The 17,335-nt window shown below is 43.7% G+C and overlaps 1 protein-coding gene across 2 annotated transcripts in view; it reads left to right on the top strand.

Moving 5' to 3' along the window:
- Nucleotides 1-17,335, top strand: part of BICC1 (BicC family RNA binding protein 1) — an 821,381-nt gene that overhangs the window by 763,217 nt on the left and 40,829 nt on the right. For both annotated transcript variants that reach the window (XM_069240970.1, XM_069240969.1), the window contains 2 exons: nt 5,740-5,896; nt 8,659-8,819. In XM_069240970.1, coding sequence (XP_069097071.1) covers nt 5,740-5,896; nt 8,659-8,819 — 318 coding nt within the window. The remainder of the gene's footprint in view (nt 1-5,739; nt 5,897-8,658; nt 8,820-17,335) is intronic.

The following is a 17,335-nucleotide window of genomic DNA, read 5'->3' as shown; positions in this document are numbered from 1 at the left end:
AGGCCACAAGCCTAGCCTTGATCCACACAGGGTAATTGCAAGTGATATAATTCTGCTGTTTCCCGGAAGAAAAGGAGTTAATGACTGACCATGCATGAGAGTTCCTGCTTAATACTGCCAGTTCCTCTAGTTTTGACAGTTTTTTGCAGTTGAAGATGTTAGTTTTTTGAAAACCTGGAGAGATAGATGTTTACTCCAAGCCTCTGTAAGCGAAAATTCATACAGTTTATCCTCTAGATGACATCTGTACGACGATGTTGGACTAGCACTCTCTAGTTCCCACCAGATGAGACCATGCACAGACTCTTGCGGTGCAGATCGAAGCCTATGGAAGAAATTGAGAAAGCAGCTGCCTCTTGCTTGGGACTGTTTTGTAATGTTGTAGTCAAGTCTCACTTGCACTGGTGACGCTCTCTATGGTAGCCGGAGGGCAGCTTTGTAGATTCCAAATCTCAATTTGCCTGATTTCCTTGCCTCCCTTCCCAAGGTGATTTTGCTTCCATAGGTTAGTGCAGGAACAACCTTTGCACTCATCACCTGTAGAAAGGTGTCTAGACTTGGACCTTGTAATTTCATTGTAGCAGCTGAGAGAAGGACCTTTAAGGTGAAGCCTTTCTTGTTCAAAGAGCGCAAGCGAGATGCAAATGTACCTTTGCTGGTCAAGAGAATGCTGTGATATTTATGGACATTACTATGGCGGAGCCATGCACCGTTAAGTTGCCACCTGCTATTGTGGGATGTATTTAAGCCAAACGTAACTGTCAATAGTTTTTGCTTGGTTAATTTGCAACCCGTTCCTGATAGTCTAAGCATGTAGGGTGGAAAGCTGTAACTGCAGGCCGATATTTGTCTCAATGAGGAGCACAAGGCCATCGGTATATAGCAGATGGGACATACAATGTCCTCTCAGCTTGGGCGGGTGACAATTGGGAGTTGAGTGTTATATAGCAGAGTAGAGTACGTATAATAGAGATACAGGTTGAGTGTCCTAGAGTGGAGTGGTGCAGAACAAAGTGGTGTGTCGTGGTGTGTTGTAAAGTGGAGTGGAGTGAGTGGAGGTGCAGATATTGGAGGGTTGTAGAGTGGAGTGGGATGTCGTACATTAGAGTGGAGTTGTGTGTCATAGAATCATGTGCCTTACAGTGTCTTAGAGTGGAGTAGCGTATCATACAGCAGAGTTGAAAGAGTGGAGTCACTTGATATAGAATTGAGTTGAGAGTCCTAGAATGGCGGGGCACAGAGTAGAGTTGGTTGTTGAGTGGAGTGGCACGCTGTACAGTGTCTTAGAGTGGTGAAGCGTGGTGTGGCATTTTATAGAGAGGAATGGTGTGACATATATTGGCATATTGTGTTGTGGAGTCCGCTGGAGTATCATGTTGGACAGTGCCTTAGAGTGAATTGGCATGTCATACAATGGAGTGGTTTGTTGTACAGTGAAGAAGAGTATTGTAGAGTGGAGGAGTGTCACAGAGCAGAGGGTAATAGAGCTGAGTGTCATGGAGTGGCATAGAGTGGAGTAGTTTGGTAGATTGGAGTGGCATAGAGTGAGTGGAGTAGTGTCATATAGTACAGTGAAATGGCATAGAGGGCGTTTCATAGAGTGAAGTTGAGTTTTGGAGAGTAGAATGGAGTAGAGGGGCATAGAGTGTTGTGCAATGGAGCAGAGTGTCATGGAGTGCTTTAGGGGTGGCATGGAGTGATGTAGAGTGGCATGTTGTAGAGTGGAATGGAGTAGCTTGTAGTGGGGAGTGGTGTGTTATGCAGTGTGGTGTTGTAGAGTGAAGGAGCATACAGTAAGGTGGTTTGGAGTAGCAGGTCATGGAGTGCGTGTAGTAGTGTCTTTTGTCATATATATATATATATATATATATATATATATATGTATTTGTTTTACATTTCATTAGGTACTTTCCATTTCATTTTGCAACAATACAACAGGGCAGCTTAAAGTTCTTTTATAAAAAAGCACATAAATCAATAGAAATACTTTTCCTTTTCCCTAACTGTTCAGAGATTTAAACAAGCATTTACAATGCAACGGGTCTCGCATTTGCTCATGTTAGAGCTGATCGCGTTGTAAACTGCTAACCCGACTTTTCACCTATCGGGCAAAAGTGCATTTATGTACATAACCCGAAAAAGTTAAATCAACTATGTAAAGCGCTCGACTTCTGCCAAGCGAGATCGCGCTCGTAAATTAGGGAAAAAGAAGTCCACGAGCCCGATGGAAAACAGCGAGCCTCGCGTGTTTTCTGTACTTGGTTGCTGTGCTCGAGGAGGGCTAGCCACCGGAAAAGGCATAACGTATGCGTGCCTTCGACTAATGAAAGCAAGCAGATTTTATTAGGGAAGCCCACAAACCAATAAAAAACACTGACGTGAAGTTGACAGGGGTCCGAGCCCTTTTCTAAATACAAAAGAGTCTCGCTGCGATGCGCATGCGCGAGCGCATGCAACGCAGGCTCGACCCTAAAAATGCCCCAAGTCTTGCTATAGGTTAGGGAAACAGTAATAAGCTATATTTCATGTAAAAAAACAAAGAACAATCAAAGTGTGGTTTAAACAATATGGCTGCCTTTTCAATTTACAAGACCTTTGATTTACCAGTGACATTGTGTTTTGCCATTGCCATGTGCTGCAGTATACCATGGCCCAGTTAATCACTAGGTTTTTGTCCCTTATAACTAGTAAGGGTATACTTAGAATGAGATATTTCTGCACACATTGAAAAGAAAATGTATTTGTCAATTGAAAATGGTAAGATCACCTTTCAGTATGCGCCTTAAACATTGGTGGTTGAAAAAAAAATTGAAGGAGGGAAATGACTACGGAGACACCTGTAGTTGAACCCTCCACTCTCAGTGTGAAGGTCTCTGATCTTCACCATTAGGCTATGTTTTAATGCCTTTTTTTTGCACTTTATGGGCTATCTGGGGATAGCCTCCCCGTGGTCCCTGCTGATTTTTTTTTTATAACTTATTTTTTGACTCAAGGCCTCGCCCATGGTCCCAGCCAACTCCCGCCTCCTGCGTGAGCCAGCATTGCTCCAGCAAGCAAGGAGCTGCGTTTAATAGCAGCTCCCTGTTTGCCGGAGCAAAGTTTTAATCTGCCTTCCCTGCAAGCAGATCTGCTTGCATGGAAGACAGATTAAAACTCTGCTTTCTGGCTAAGGGACCTGTTTGACAGGTCCTGCTGTCAGAAAGCTGAGTTATGTTTAATATGACTTGCTGCACCTGTCAAAGCTGCAGCCAAACCAGAGCAATCAGCTATGTCTCGGGTGGGCATCCTGGGACATAGCAGGAGCCAGCCCTGCGGGGTGGTGGTCCTTAGGGCCATCAGTGGCTTCGTTATGGGAGTCCAAAACGAAATATCTTTCCTTTTTTTTAGGATTTGTCCTGGGGAGGTGGTCGACCTGGGGCTGTTGGGGGGAGGGCATGCCTCGCACCAAATGTCTTTAATGCCCCATGGATGTGGAGGTCCCTGGGCAACGTGGGACCATGGGGCACCCTGCATAATAATTGTGTACAACCCCAGGGGGGTGGTGGTCCCCGGGGCAGCATCCCAATAACTAAATGCGGGAGTCCGCGCTTCATTTAAAAAATAAAACAAATTGTCACATATTCACAACCCCATCACAATTCTGTGTCAAATTAGTTCTTTTTAAGTTCTTTGCCAAGGGGTGGGGGGAGAGGGGAGTCCCTCTGAGACCCCACCACCAGAGCTAAGGGGTCAGGGTGACTCTACCCTGGCCCCTTTTCTTTATTTTTAACTTTTTTCTGGGACTGGACTGAAGCAGAGTCCCAGCATGGCTGACAACACTTCCTTGTTGAAGTGTTGTCAGCCAATCAGATCTCAGCACGAGATCGGGAGGGGTTGTGAATCCTTTGCATCCCTATATATGCAGATTTAAATTTTGTTTAATTTCTCTAAAACTATTCAACGGATTTACACCAAATAACAAGGGCTCTTTTTGCACCAAAAGCTACCTTTTTTGCCAAACTTGGTGTAATTTTGTCCAGTGGTTTTGGCGCGATCGCTGTTCAAAATCCCTATGGAAAAAATGTGTTTTGAGACCCTCATATTTCTTGGACCCTGCTTGACAGATCACCCCAAAACTTTCCAGACAGCAACTGAAGTGATGTCTTTTGTTTTTTGGAAAATGTTGTGAAGATTCGTCAACTGGCGCCAAAGATATAGGCAAATCAAAATGCTTTTTCTATAGAAACTAGGTCCTAACTATAACTGTGAAACATAAATATATATCTATATATATATATATATATATATAGATATATATAGATATATATATATATAGAGAGAGAGAGATGTATATAGATATATAGATCTATATATATATATCTATGTATAGCTACATATAGATAGATATTTATTTCCACCCCAAAAAAGCAAAAGAGGTTACAGGGATGTTATAATTGGGTTCAGATTTTGCACACACAAAACCATAGAAATGTATGTTATGTCAAGTAACTATAACTCGCACCCCCGCCGTGCACAGTTTTCTCTTTAATAATTTCACAGCAAATATTGCAGTGATATTATCAATGAAGTCATAGAAGATGTCATCAGGGATGTAATATGTGAGGTAATTAGCAGTGCATGGCAGGGGCGCGAGTTATAGTTACCTCGTGGCACGGGTTATATTTAATCTGGCCAGTTCCAATAAAACACTGTGGGGCTGATTCTAACCCCGGCGGTCTTCGACCGCCGGGGCGAGGGTCGGCGGGAGCACCGCCGACAGGCCGGCGGTGCCCCGCAGGGCATTCTGACCGCGGCGCTTTGACCGCGGTCAGAAAGGGTAAACCGGCGGTCTCCCGCCGGTTTACCGCTGCCCTCAGAATCCCCCATGGCGGCGCAGCTTGCTGCGCCGCCATGGGGGATTCTGACCCCCCCTACCCGCCATCCTGTTCATGGCGGGAAAGCCGCCATGAACAGGATGGCGGTAGGGGGGGTCGCGGGGCCCCTGGGGGCCCCTGCCGTGCCCATGCCAATGGCATGGGCACGGCAGGGGCCCCCGTAAGAGGGCCCTGCAAGGTATTTCAGTGTCTGCCTTGCAGACACTGAAATACGCGACGGGTGCTACTGCACCCGTCGCACCTTCCCACTCCGCCGGCTCGATTACGAGCCGGCATCCTCGTGGGAAGGGAGTTTTTCCCTGGGCTGGCGGGCGGTCTTTTGGAGACCGCCCGCCAGCCCAGGGAAAAACTCATAATACCCTCCGCAGTCTTCTGACCGCGGAGCGGTATTATGGGGGCGGAATTCTGGCGGGCGGCCTCTGCCGCCCGCCAGAATTAGAATCACCCCCTGTGTGTTAAATAAGGGAAGTTTAGGTTTGAAGGCATTTAATAAATGGCTTTTCCTCCATCAGCACTCTGTTTTTGAAGGTTTTTTTTCTGGCCTAAAGGAATGTTAAATTAACCCAAATCGTTAGCAAACTAAAAGTGGTCTCAAAATTCGAATCAGAGTTGCTATTCTGTATATGACTGCCCCAAAGGACTGACTAGAGATTCTGTATTTAAACTATAAGCAACAATCTGTGTTTAATCAGAGATCCACTGTGAAGAGTATTTGCGATATTAAACATAATCTTTTGTTAATGAATAATGTATTGGAATAACTTTGTATCACCTTTATAGATTTTCTTCAGCTCTCTATCATAGAATGCTAGATGCCTCAGGACACATTCAATTTCTTTAATGATCTGTTATTGGGCTGTTTTAGGGCTCACCAATGTCTCTCTCACGGACAAACAGTCGTGAACATCTGGGAAACTGCAGTGAGTCTGATAACTGGAGGGAACGAAATGGAATTGACGGTACAATACATAGTGAATATTCTTCATCTATTGGAAGTCCTAAGCGAAAACAAAACAAATCAAGTAAGTCTAAAAAATCATTTCGCCTTTAAAGCGTATTTCTGTACGTATTGTAAATCAGCAGAACTGCATAACAATGTGAGACGGCCTCTTAAACAAATACCGTTGTGTTTAGCTTATACAGTGTGTGAAGTTTTACTCGAATAGAGGTTGAGGAGTGTTAGAATTAAAGTGTTGGCCTAGGAGAATAATAGTGTACTTGTTTAGTTGTTGAAAGGTTATTTGCCCTTCATTTAATTTGTTTGGATTTGTAAAGCGATTTACGCCAAAGTACTGTACAAACTTTAAGATGGCACAATGTAATTCATGACTCACGTGACTCATCACAAAATAGAAAACACAAGAGAATGAAAAAATAGTTCTGTGAGAATGATTAAGGTAGAAATGTAAAAACATAATTACCACTATTGGGACCATTAAAACGCCTAGCAGTCAAAAAGTGAATAAATGTAAAAAAAAAAATTGAATTGAACAATACATGTAAATAAAGCGCCCTGGTGCACTCATTTTAAAATAAAATGGGGCAACACTAAGAAACCAATATATTCGCTTCTCAAGTAACATGTAATCTTTGATGATCGTGGAACGCCAAAATTATAAGAAAATATGCTTAAGGTCAAATGTTCAATTTTGAGGAGGAATGAGGGTGGGCTGTGGTCAAACGTTGATACATCCTAAATTGCAGGTCGGTCTCTCAGAAGTATGTTGGAGTGTAGCGTTTTCCACATAAGATTTGCAAGCTGGGAGGAATTTTTTTTTTGCTAAGGTCTTAAAGGCAGCCTTTTTGACAGGAATATAGTTGGATAAATATATTTTTTTTAATCTTCAAAACCTGCGTTTTTTGTAGGATGTAGTTTCTTTGCAGTTTTAAAACATGTATCCAACAGAGTGCCCCAATGTTGGATGTGGATGGTTTACCATTGATCTGAACATATCAGTAGAGTCGTGTGGGAGAGCACTGAAATCACGCTTATGTATATACCTGTTTTTCATATTAGTAGTTCAGTGTGTGCGGTAACACCAGGGCTCAGGTTTGTGAGAGGCCCACAGACATCTCTATTGTGACTCTTATTACTCAACCTTGTGTGAGTAGTGGCGTATTTTACTTGTTTGCACCCCTTCCCCTTTATTTACCTCTCTCTATGCAAAAGTAAGCATGTACATCACTGACATAAATACTTCAGTGGCCCATGCCGCTCTATTGTAAAACTCTGCTCATGCAGTGCAGTTTATTAACATTTTTTCACATTAAAATGTGTAAAAATTAATTTGTTAAAGACGTAAAATTAGTGGAATATTTTCTGTTTGGCCCTTAAAGCTGATTTTGAGTGTTTCAATCGAGGAATAGAGACCCGCTGACTTAAAAAGCACCTCTGCTTTGTTTTGGTTGGTAGGTTCTCCAGTGAAGTCACTAGAGTTGCAGTGTCCAAAGTAGGTCCAGTAGGACAAAACCCTTTTCAGATTTTCAGACTATTCAGAAAAACAGATGTATACACACTTGTTTGAAATTAAATATATTTTCATAGTTGGTGTTTATCATGAAAATCTGGCATTGATCCAGCCCTCCTTGACCAATGTTGAACATCCCAGGATTACATTGACAGCCAGCAAACCTGCACCATGAAGCCAAGTACTACCTCCATGAACCAAAGGACTTGATAGATTTCTGCATTATGCACAGTGGCACATTGGTGTTTGTGTAACTGTCACACTTTCTGCATTCAAACAAATAGTCTTCAATGATTTAAAAGCCTGCATTACCCTTTTGAAACAATGTTATATGCAAAGATGTAAGTTTCAAAAGATAGCAGTACATTTTTGGCTGTACTCAGTAAGTTTGTTAACCAATAACTACTATTGCATATACTTTTTGCTTGCTCACCAACAAATTAGTTGTAACAATATAGTGAAAGAAATTTGGAATTTGCCATCATGGATCAATTTGAAGTTTCCAAGTTTAATAGACTTTTTTTGTTGTAGAATTTTGTTCCCTTTCCAAAAAACTCACTCATTTTTCTTGCTTACTTAATCATGAAATTCAAAGACGTCCCAAAAACATTTTTTCTGCTTTAGAGCCTGCTGAGCAACTTAAATGTTCACCTCACTTCAACAAGGTTTAGCGTGTATAAATCCACTGGTGTAGCCAGTGCACTATATTTATATCTTGCATATCTATATCCTGACCCTCTTTTTATGAAATATTGCTAGTAACCAGTGTAATACAGTCCTCCTTTAATCTCAATGCACCCAGAATTCAGTTAGTGTATCTTCAGGAAGTATGTTTCATTTCTTTTGGCTACTAAAGTACTCTTTCACTATAGAATTAGATTCATTAATAACAAAATTCACACTTTTCATTTGCTATGCTCTTTTTGTAAACTTTGGCCTACTTGAAATATCTATTATTTATAGAGGTGCTGAATATGTTTTTTGCAGATTAATATATGACATCAAAAGGGAGGTGAAGATAAACAATTCAAATTGAAGACTACTGGGGGGTGTACATTTTAGTCTGATGCAGACCATGGACATTAGCCTCTGCAAAATTGGGTCATTCCCTCATGGTCGTTCCACTGCTGCCTGTGGCTTCTTTTGTTCTGTAACAATGTTAGTTGAGTATGAAGGAATGTTGCTTTTCCATGTTGTATGGTAAATATATGCATTATTAGTGTATTTAAATCTAAAATGCATTCTTTATTCAAATTTTGTTAAGCTATTTGGTGCTCACTTGACCATATCTTATGGCTAGAACATTGTTTTTTCAGCTGAGCACTATCTCAGTAGCAGCAATTACATGGACTGCATATCCTCAGTGACTGGAAGCAATGGCTGCAACTTAAATGGGTCTTTCAAAGGAGCTGATCTGCCTGAGCTCTTTAGCAAGCTAGGTTTGGGGAAATACACAGATGTGTTCCAACAGCAAGAGGTAACGGTTTTTATTATGGTTTGCATATTATCACATGCTTTATGTTCAGCAATATATTTTCTGGAATATATATATATATATATATATATATATATATATATATACACACACGCACACACACACTTTTAACGGCTCGTCTTATATCCAACCATACTGTTGAACATAGTGGGGCCTATTCACAAAAAAGAAAGCTAAACTACGATTTATACATTTAAATATGATTGCCGAGTTATTACTTTTTTGACTTCACATACTCATTGAATCCCTACGGAAAGTGATGTCTGGCACTAGTTTCAATGTGGATTCCTTGGGAAAATCACACCATTTTCTTGTTAAGTCAACATTCATTTTCTACCAAGTTTTCAGTAGGGGAGTACTCTGATTGCAGGGGAATGGATGCCCCAAGGAAATGCATATTTTTTCTTGGTGGAGGAAATATTTTTAACTTGTGGGGAAACCCCATTGCCTTGACCTCACCAAATTTGAAGGTGATCCATTTCCGTTCCCATCCTGGAAAGACTGTTCACACTAGTATATGGCTGAAGTAAGAATACAAACCTTTTAAGTTATCAGACAGAAACATTTTGGACAATGTCATGCTTTCATAATCTGACTTCTTGGCCTCAAGTTTGCCTGAACAAATCTGACTGGAAAACATATCATATTGTGTTCATGAAAAACGTTTTATTCAACAGACTTATAAAAGGATTATTGGTTTTAGAAGAACATGCATTTGATGCCTAACTACAGCTTTTGTAGTTGGTCTTCCTATGGACTACACACACACAAGCTATAAACTGATGGAAAAAAGAAGTCCTGATATGATCCCAGTGGTTTAGAAGCATCAGTTGAAGCATGTACATAACTTTTTTTGCTTTCCCTTTCTGGTAATATGTTAACTTCTAGTGTTAGATAATCTATGCCAGGACTGTTTGCAGAGTCAGACATGACCCAAACATTTTAGTATGCTGGTGACATGAGAATCATATTCTGCACACACATACCTATTTTAATTTAATGTATTAAAGTGCATTTTTTTGTGATCTTATGCCCTTTATTTTACTAAATTTGTTGACATATTGATTGACTGTGGCTGCTAATCGTCTACCACTGCATTTGCTATAGCCCTTAAATGTGGAGAATAAGAGACTAAATATGTTTAGTATATCTGAGTTTCAGGTAAAGTCTGTGTAAGTCTACCTAGAAAACTTCACTCCCGACATACATGCTGTAGGCTCAAGAAAACACATCACAATAAACCATTTTGAGATGTAGGCAAACTACTCCTAAATAAAGTATGGGTATAAGGTGGCTTGCAACCCTCAAGGTCCTGGTGCTTGCTATGTTGAAGTGATTTGCACTATCTGCACTACCACGATTCAACTGTGGCATTTACTCCACATGAAAGAGGAGGGTTGTCATTTGTCATCAAATAGAGTTAAGGAAGGAAGTTTGGAAGAAACTTTAGATGAATTCCTTCTCATACTTAATAAAGTATATTTTTCTTATGCAACGTGGTCAATAACTCGTTTTCACCCAGCATTCGTCAGTGGAGACATGAGGCATCAAAATTTCACAAGGAGTCAGTTTTGAATTAAAGTATGATCCCATGTGTCTATACAAGGAAAACTCCAGTAAGAAATAAAGTTAAGGATTTTATTACAAGCTCCGTCTCAAAGGCATATAGACTATTCTCCAAACAAAGTAATACAGATACAGAATCGCCATTGATTGACCAAGGCGATGGAACCATCAAAAGGGCTAAGGATTCAACCAAGGCGACACAAAACATAAGATGGATAATCTGATGTGAAGAAAACAAGCACTGTTCAGTTCTGTTAAACATGAAGACAAATTAAAAGCCATCTAAGTTGAGCTAACTAGGGCAAGGGAAATCCCCACAGTTTAGCAAGTCAAAGTTAGCATGTGCTGGGATGAACACATATGGACAAAAATGTAAAAAGGAAAAGTACAAAAAGAATTTGAAAAAGTGGCATCTGGGGCAAAAGGTGACAAACCAAAGTTGGCAAAAATTAGGTAAAAATGGAACGAGCCAGCATTTCAGAAGCTTGGTCAAGTCATCTCTTTGTGGTCAGGTAAAAGTTCTAAGTCTCAGCAAAGCATTAGTACAAAGGGTAAGGGTTGAGAGATCTGTGCCTCTCTGAGTCCAAGGGGATCTAGCCACAAGAGGAGAGTGGGGAAGATTGACAAAAGTCCAACTGGGGAAAGGTATATTAAAGTTGATAGTACAAGATTAGTCTCTCCTCCATCACTACACATGACGCAGATGTTGTAACTGTCTAATCATAGCCAGTCAGCAATGTGACATGGAACTGCAACATCAGTGAAGATTCCCATTACCAGCATACATGTTCGCTCATCCGTGCCGGCTGAAAAAATTTATACATAGTCTAGTTCCACAGTTCCTGAATTTACTGTACTCAAGGTTACTTTCTCAGGCTCACTGTGTAAAACAATAGGGCATCTATTACCAAGCTAGCATTTCATGGGAACAAAGCCTGAACAGAATGTCACGTTAGCAAAAAAAACTCAATATATTCTGAGCAGACAGGAAACCATGCCTTGCAGGCCTCACTTAGGCTAAGCAAAGTGAATTAAAATAGCACATTCATTTATGCACACATAAAATTAAAATTTATGATTTCAACATTAATAAGTTTTGTCAATGTTCATGTTAGCGTAGATTTAAATCAAAATAACTGTTAATACATTGCATTAACTGTAGGGCAGAACTGCAATCTTTAACTTAAGCATGTAATATTTTAAACATTACTGCCTTGAAATCTTGTATCGTTTCAGTGAGTATTGTTAATTAAAATGACGTTTAAAGGCTATATCACCACACTTTAGTCTTCTACCCAACTGTGAATGCACATTAAGGTAGGCTTTCAATGCACCACTTTACAACAAATCTATTAGTACAAAATCCAATGTCTGTCATGGATAGATGATCAATGAGACGTCAGGTGGAGCTGTAACATTTCTGCTACATCATACCAAAATCGAGTTATGGTAAGGTCCTACATTTCATATGGATCTCCCTGAAATAGTAAAAGACAAGTTTAGGTAGGTTTTTCAGGAGGAGACATCTCATTTAAAAGATGCCCTGTGGATGAGCTCACAGAACTCCAGCAATGGCAGCAGTCTAATTTCACCTTTAAACATAGTGCTTAGTCTGTTTGTTTTTACCATACATTGGGAAGGCTGCAGCAAAGTTAGGAACAGCCTAGAGTGAAACATTTGCTAGGTTAGGCTTAAGGGGTTCCCCCAACCTCTGGTGAAGTATCACTTTTGCATGGGACCCTTAATACTTGAGACTCAGTACATCACTGGACTTTGAATTGACAGCAGTAGGAGAGAAAGTGTGCTTGAGTGTTAGAAATTGGGTTTCTGGTTTGCTAGGGTATGCAACTAAGCCAGGCAGAACCCACCCACTCTAATCAGGGCGCAGGAGTTACACACCCAGGATAACCCCTGTTCCCCCCCCTTGGTGGCTTGGAACGAGCAGTCGGGCCAAACCCGGAGGCAATGTTTTGCACAACATACACAACACAAGAATTACACCACAAAGGGAACACAACACCAAGTTATATAAAATTAAACTGTATTGCACACAACATCATTAGACCAAACACAAGTCAGAATCACCCTGCTGCCCAAGCAGTTGTCAGAACATTACACAGTACTGCTACCCTGCAGAAAGCAGCAGTAGTCACATATAACACACAGGTTACTCTTTATTCTGCAACATAAGCAGTAGTCAGGAAAACAATTACTGCAATAATGCACATGTCACAAGATCCTCATAAATGCCCATAACCAGAACATTAGGAGGGGGGATGTCCAACATGGCGACAAGAGCAGCAGCTTAGATCGGGGCTCTGTGCTCAGCCACAACAAATATCCTGTCTGACGGAGCCTGCCGCGCACTCCTGTCCGCTTACACATGCCCAGACCCCCCCCTGAATGGGTACGGACCAGCAGTCCTCAATCAATCGTGCTGCTTGCTGGATGCGAGGCACCCCTTGTCTGGTGCAGTGGGCCTGGGTGAGTCTTTCCGGCAGGACTCATCGGCCTGCAGCGTGACATCCCGTCTGCCTTTCGCCGCCTTTTGACCCAGCGGATCACTGCGGGGGCGGGGCCGCGACAGCATAGGGGGCGGAGGCCTTGCCATCTAGGTGCCTGACTCCTGGGGTCCCCCCCGAAGTGCTGCCTAGTGGCCCCCACGTGGTTTCCAGTGCCTGAATGGAGGGCAGACACCAGCGCTGGATCCTGGAGGTGGATGGCGGCAAAACTCCCATTCAGGCAATGGAGCTTGCTGCCTCTGTGTTTGCACCCAACCTGGGGACTCGTACGTTCTGTGGTGCTCTGAAGAAGCGGCTGCGCCCCACGACCACGGGGCACATAGTTGTGGTGTGGCCCTGAGGCACCTGTTGGCTTGGTGCACATGCAGCCTTCTTGCCCATACAGCTGTGACCTCTGCGGAAATCACGATGGACAAATGGTAGTGAGCCAATGTCAGGACAAGTGAGTGGCCCAACAATTCATACCCACTCCCGGGCTGCACCGGCAGGCTGACTTTAGCCCTCTGAACTGCATCTTGTTGCACATGGGATGAGGGTGAGATGGGGGGGGCCTGGATGCTGGTGCGGTGTTTGGTTGTGCTGCGTTCCTCTGACAGTGGTTGTTGACCCACGCCCAAAAGATAATTGCTCCCATTTCTCAACCTTCAAGTTGCCAACTCGGAGTGGCTCCCACCGCTAAGTACCTGATGGTCAAACCGAAGGTGTCCAGAACTCCTGCTCCGGAGATGCCAACCCCGAATATCTCCAGGATGACAGACGGGACAACACATGCCTTGCAACAAATGGAAGCTACCCTTCAGAAATCTCGTCTCAGTTAGATAAGGTGTTGCAGGCCATATTAGACACCAAACTATCCCTAGAGTAAAAAATTTATGCCGTCACGCAAGACGTTAATTTGCTATGAGCGGACCACCGTAAACTGGCAGAGAGGGTACGAGAAGCTAAATTGGATATAGCTTCATGTCGCCCAACAATCCAGGACCTGCAGGACCACATGCAAGAACTGAGCATGGAGGTGACATCATTACAGCGTAGAGCTGAAGACACGGAAGGCAGATCAAGGAACGACAATATCCAATTGGTTTGATAAACAAAGCGAGTGGAGGGGGCCTAACGTTGAATTGTTCTTGGAAAAATGGATCACAGAAAAGGTCTTGCGAGATAAAGTGCAGAAGTTCTTTTCTATTGAAAGGGCCCACAAAGTGCAGGGCAGACCACCACCACCGGGTGCCCACCCTAGACCGTTGATAGCTCATCTCCTTAATTATCGCAACAGGGACCTGGTGCTCCAGCTCTCCTGGTCACCTGGACTGTGGAACTTTAAAGGAGCAAACATTACTGCCTACCCCGATGTTATGGCAGACGTCCAAAAGAAATGCAGCTCCTTCTTTGCAGCGAAACACCGTCTTTGTGAACATAATTTCAAGAATGCTTTCCATATCCAGTGAAACTGCGAGTACAAGACGGTGTAAAAACCCACATATTCACGAATCCTAAAGACATCTGGACCTGGCTCCACGCCAAGGGCCTGGCCGAGCCACTGGATAAGGGAGACACTGTGGAGCAATGGCTGACTTCCAAGAAGGTACGCAAATGCCACACAGGGCTGCAACTATACCCACTCCAGCGCAAGTTGAGGTGGAACGAACCTGCGCTCTTTGAGACCACACAGCTTACCTCCAAACCGTTTGCGACACTGCAGGAGTCCCCAGACTCAGACTCTGAACGAAGAGCTCACAGTGATTCAGAGAGCTCTAACCAGGAGCCACCACTCACTCCATGATCGGCTGATGACCTCTGAGAACACAGGCTCTGGTTCCAGTTCTATGTTGACTGGTGCCAGTCTGCTCAACCTCACGGAAGAAAAGCATGGACTGTCTGATTGCCGGCATTGTCATAAACTCTAGGGGAATGAAGATCCCCATAGGTTGTTGGGTGCCTGGTACCTGATGTTCTGCAGACACCACTGCATTACTTCATAGTGGATGCTCTGTGGCCTGGGTCGCACTCCCGTTGGCTGGCTGGTGTGTCCCAGGCTTCATGGATAGACACAGAGGGCAGGAGGGCTAGGCTCATTATTCGTTGGGCTGAGTGCTTGGGACAGTACACAGGGCAAACTACACCATCTGGACCAGCTGACCCTTATACCTGCTTACAGGCCACAATGTTATAGTTCAGTGTTGTTTTTGAAGTATTCATTAGGGCCATTGTTTGGACATCCTTTGTACTTGTTTCACACTATTGCTCTTACTTTGTTACTGCAGCTACACATTGTACGTGAATTGAGAGGGTAGAGACGGTGGGCACACGTTGAGGGGTGATGCATCATGTGGAGTATACTACATTACTGTTAGAATCAAGCAGGGGAGGAGGCCGGCGAGATCTGGGCCCCACTGGATCATTCTACACACATGGCTACACCAGCACAACCAATCAGGACACAATATAATGTGCTGACATGGAATGTGCGGGGGATGGCAACACTACGTGAAAGACACCGCATTCACACACATCTGAAACACCACCAGCTCCATAAAGCCATGCTGCAGGAAACACACACATCGGATGCCACCCTCAAGAAGCTGTGCTCCAGCTGGAAGGGACAAATAATTTGGCACAGCGACTTCTTCCCCCCTTGCACAGGCGTGATATTGGTGGCACCTGGAGTACGGTATGTGGTGGACCACATGCAATAGATTCTAATGGTCGGTACGTTGTAATTGAAGGCCATCTAAATGGTGCACCCCTGACACTTGTAGGACTATACGTGCCCAAAGTCAATCAGGGGAGCTTCCTAAATACACTGACTCCTGGTGGGCTCCGTGATCCTGCTGGGGATGGCCTATGGGGAGGGGACTTCAACTGTGTACCTGATGTTATGCTGGATCGGTCCTTCCCCCTGCTACCGAACGTGCTCAGTAGATATATCACTCAAGAGTTCACAGCCTAGAGGTCATAAAGTGGATTATCTGACTTATGGAGATAGGGATACCCAATGAGACGTAAATACCCCTTCTACTCTCCGGTCCAAGACCTCCACACTAGAATAGATTTATTGCTGGCACCAGCACCTATGATTTAAAGAGTACAGTGCTCTGCTTATCTGTCTAGCACCTTGTCTGATCACTGCAGCTTAAGGGTGACTTTCTGCTGGGGCTGGCCGATTTCGAGAATACCTACTTGGCGCTTGCACAGAAAAATAACTCAATGCCTCATTGTGCCATTGAAAAGGATCCACATAGGGTAGTGGTGTAAGGACACTGCATGGATGCCTCCTTGGGCATCAGACAAGTATTGCTCCATGAGGTGTCTGCACTGGAAGTTCAACTGAATGGCAAAGAGGTGGAAGTAGCCAGCGGGAAAGATGACCCTGTGGGTCGTTGTGATATTCATACTGCGTTCAGGGAAGCAGATACTCGATTGGGCGCACATGATTACAGACACTATATTACAAGACAGTACGCAGAGAGACAGATTGGGCCACCTACTGGCATGGCTGCTGTGGGACACACCACAGCGCTCCCCAATTGGGGCAATCAGGCTAGAGTCAAGCACAATGGTTAATACACAAGGGGCCGTAAACACAGCATTTTATACTTACTACCAATCATTACCGCATCACCCACAAAGGGGCAATTGTCTGCCTTTATAGATGCGCTACCCCTAAAACGTTTACAACCAGGGCAGGCACAGGCCCTTGACTAACCCATTAGCATGGAGGAACTCCGGACCTCCTTAGCGCAAATCGCCCGAAACAAAGCCCCGGGAACAGACGGCCTGCCTGTTGAATATAATGCGGCAAATGCAAACCACCTTTTACAGCCCCTGCTTGATGTGTTCAAGGAGGCACACGCAGTGGGCCATCTACCTAGGCCATTATAGCAGTTTTGCCAAGGGCTCGCCGTGATCCTCTGGATGTGCGCTCTTATCGCCCTCTCTCCCTACTTAGCATAGATTGCAAACTTCTGGGGAATATACTGGCTAACAGACTTGTCCCCTTAATTCCTCATCTCACACATGAGGACCAATCTGGCTTCATTCCTGGATGGAACACCTTCCTGAATATCAGAAGACTGCTTCCTCCTATCCATGGCTCCGCAAAGACAAACTACCACAGTGTGGCCATATCACTAAATATCGAAAAAGCTTTCAATACCCTAAACTGGAACTTCCTCACCACAATCTTGCACAGGATGGGCTTCGGCTCAGGGTATATATCCTGGATCACTACTCTATACTCCAACCCGATGGCTCGAGTCAAGACTGGGAAAATTATATCAGACAGATTAACTGTACATCAGGGCACTAGACATGGGTACCCGCTCTCTCCCTTACTGTTCGCAATAGCGATAGAACCCCTGGCAGCACGGTTGCAGCAGGGTGCACGTCAATGGGGAATACTGGAACTAC

This window comes from Pleurodeles waltl, chromosome 6 (genome assembly GCF_031143425.1).
Source record: "Pleurodeles waltl isolate 20211129_DDA chromosome 6, aPleWal1.hap1.20221129, whole genome shotgun sequence".
Taxonomy (NCBI): Eukaryota; Metazoa; Chordata; class Amphibia; order Caudata; family Salamandridae; genus Pleurodeles; species Pleurodeles waltl.
This window is presented reverse-complemented; position numbering and strand designations above follow the sequence as displayed.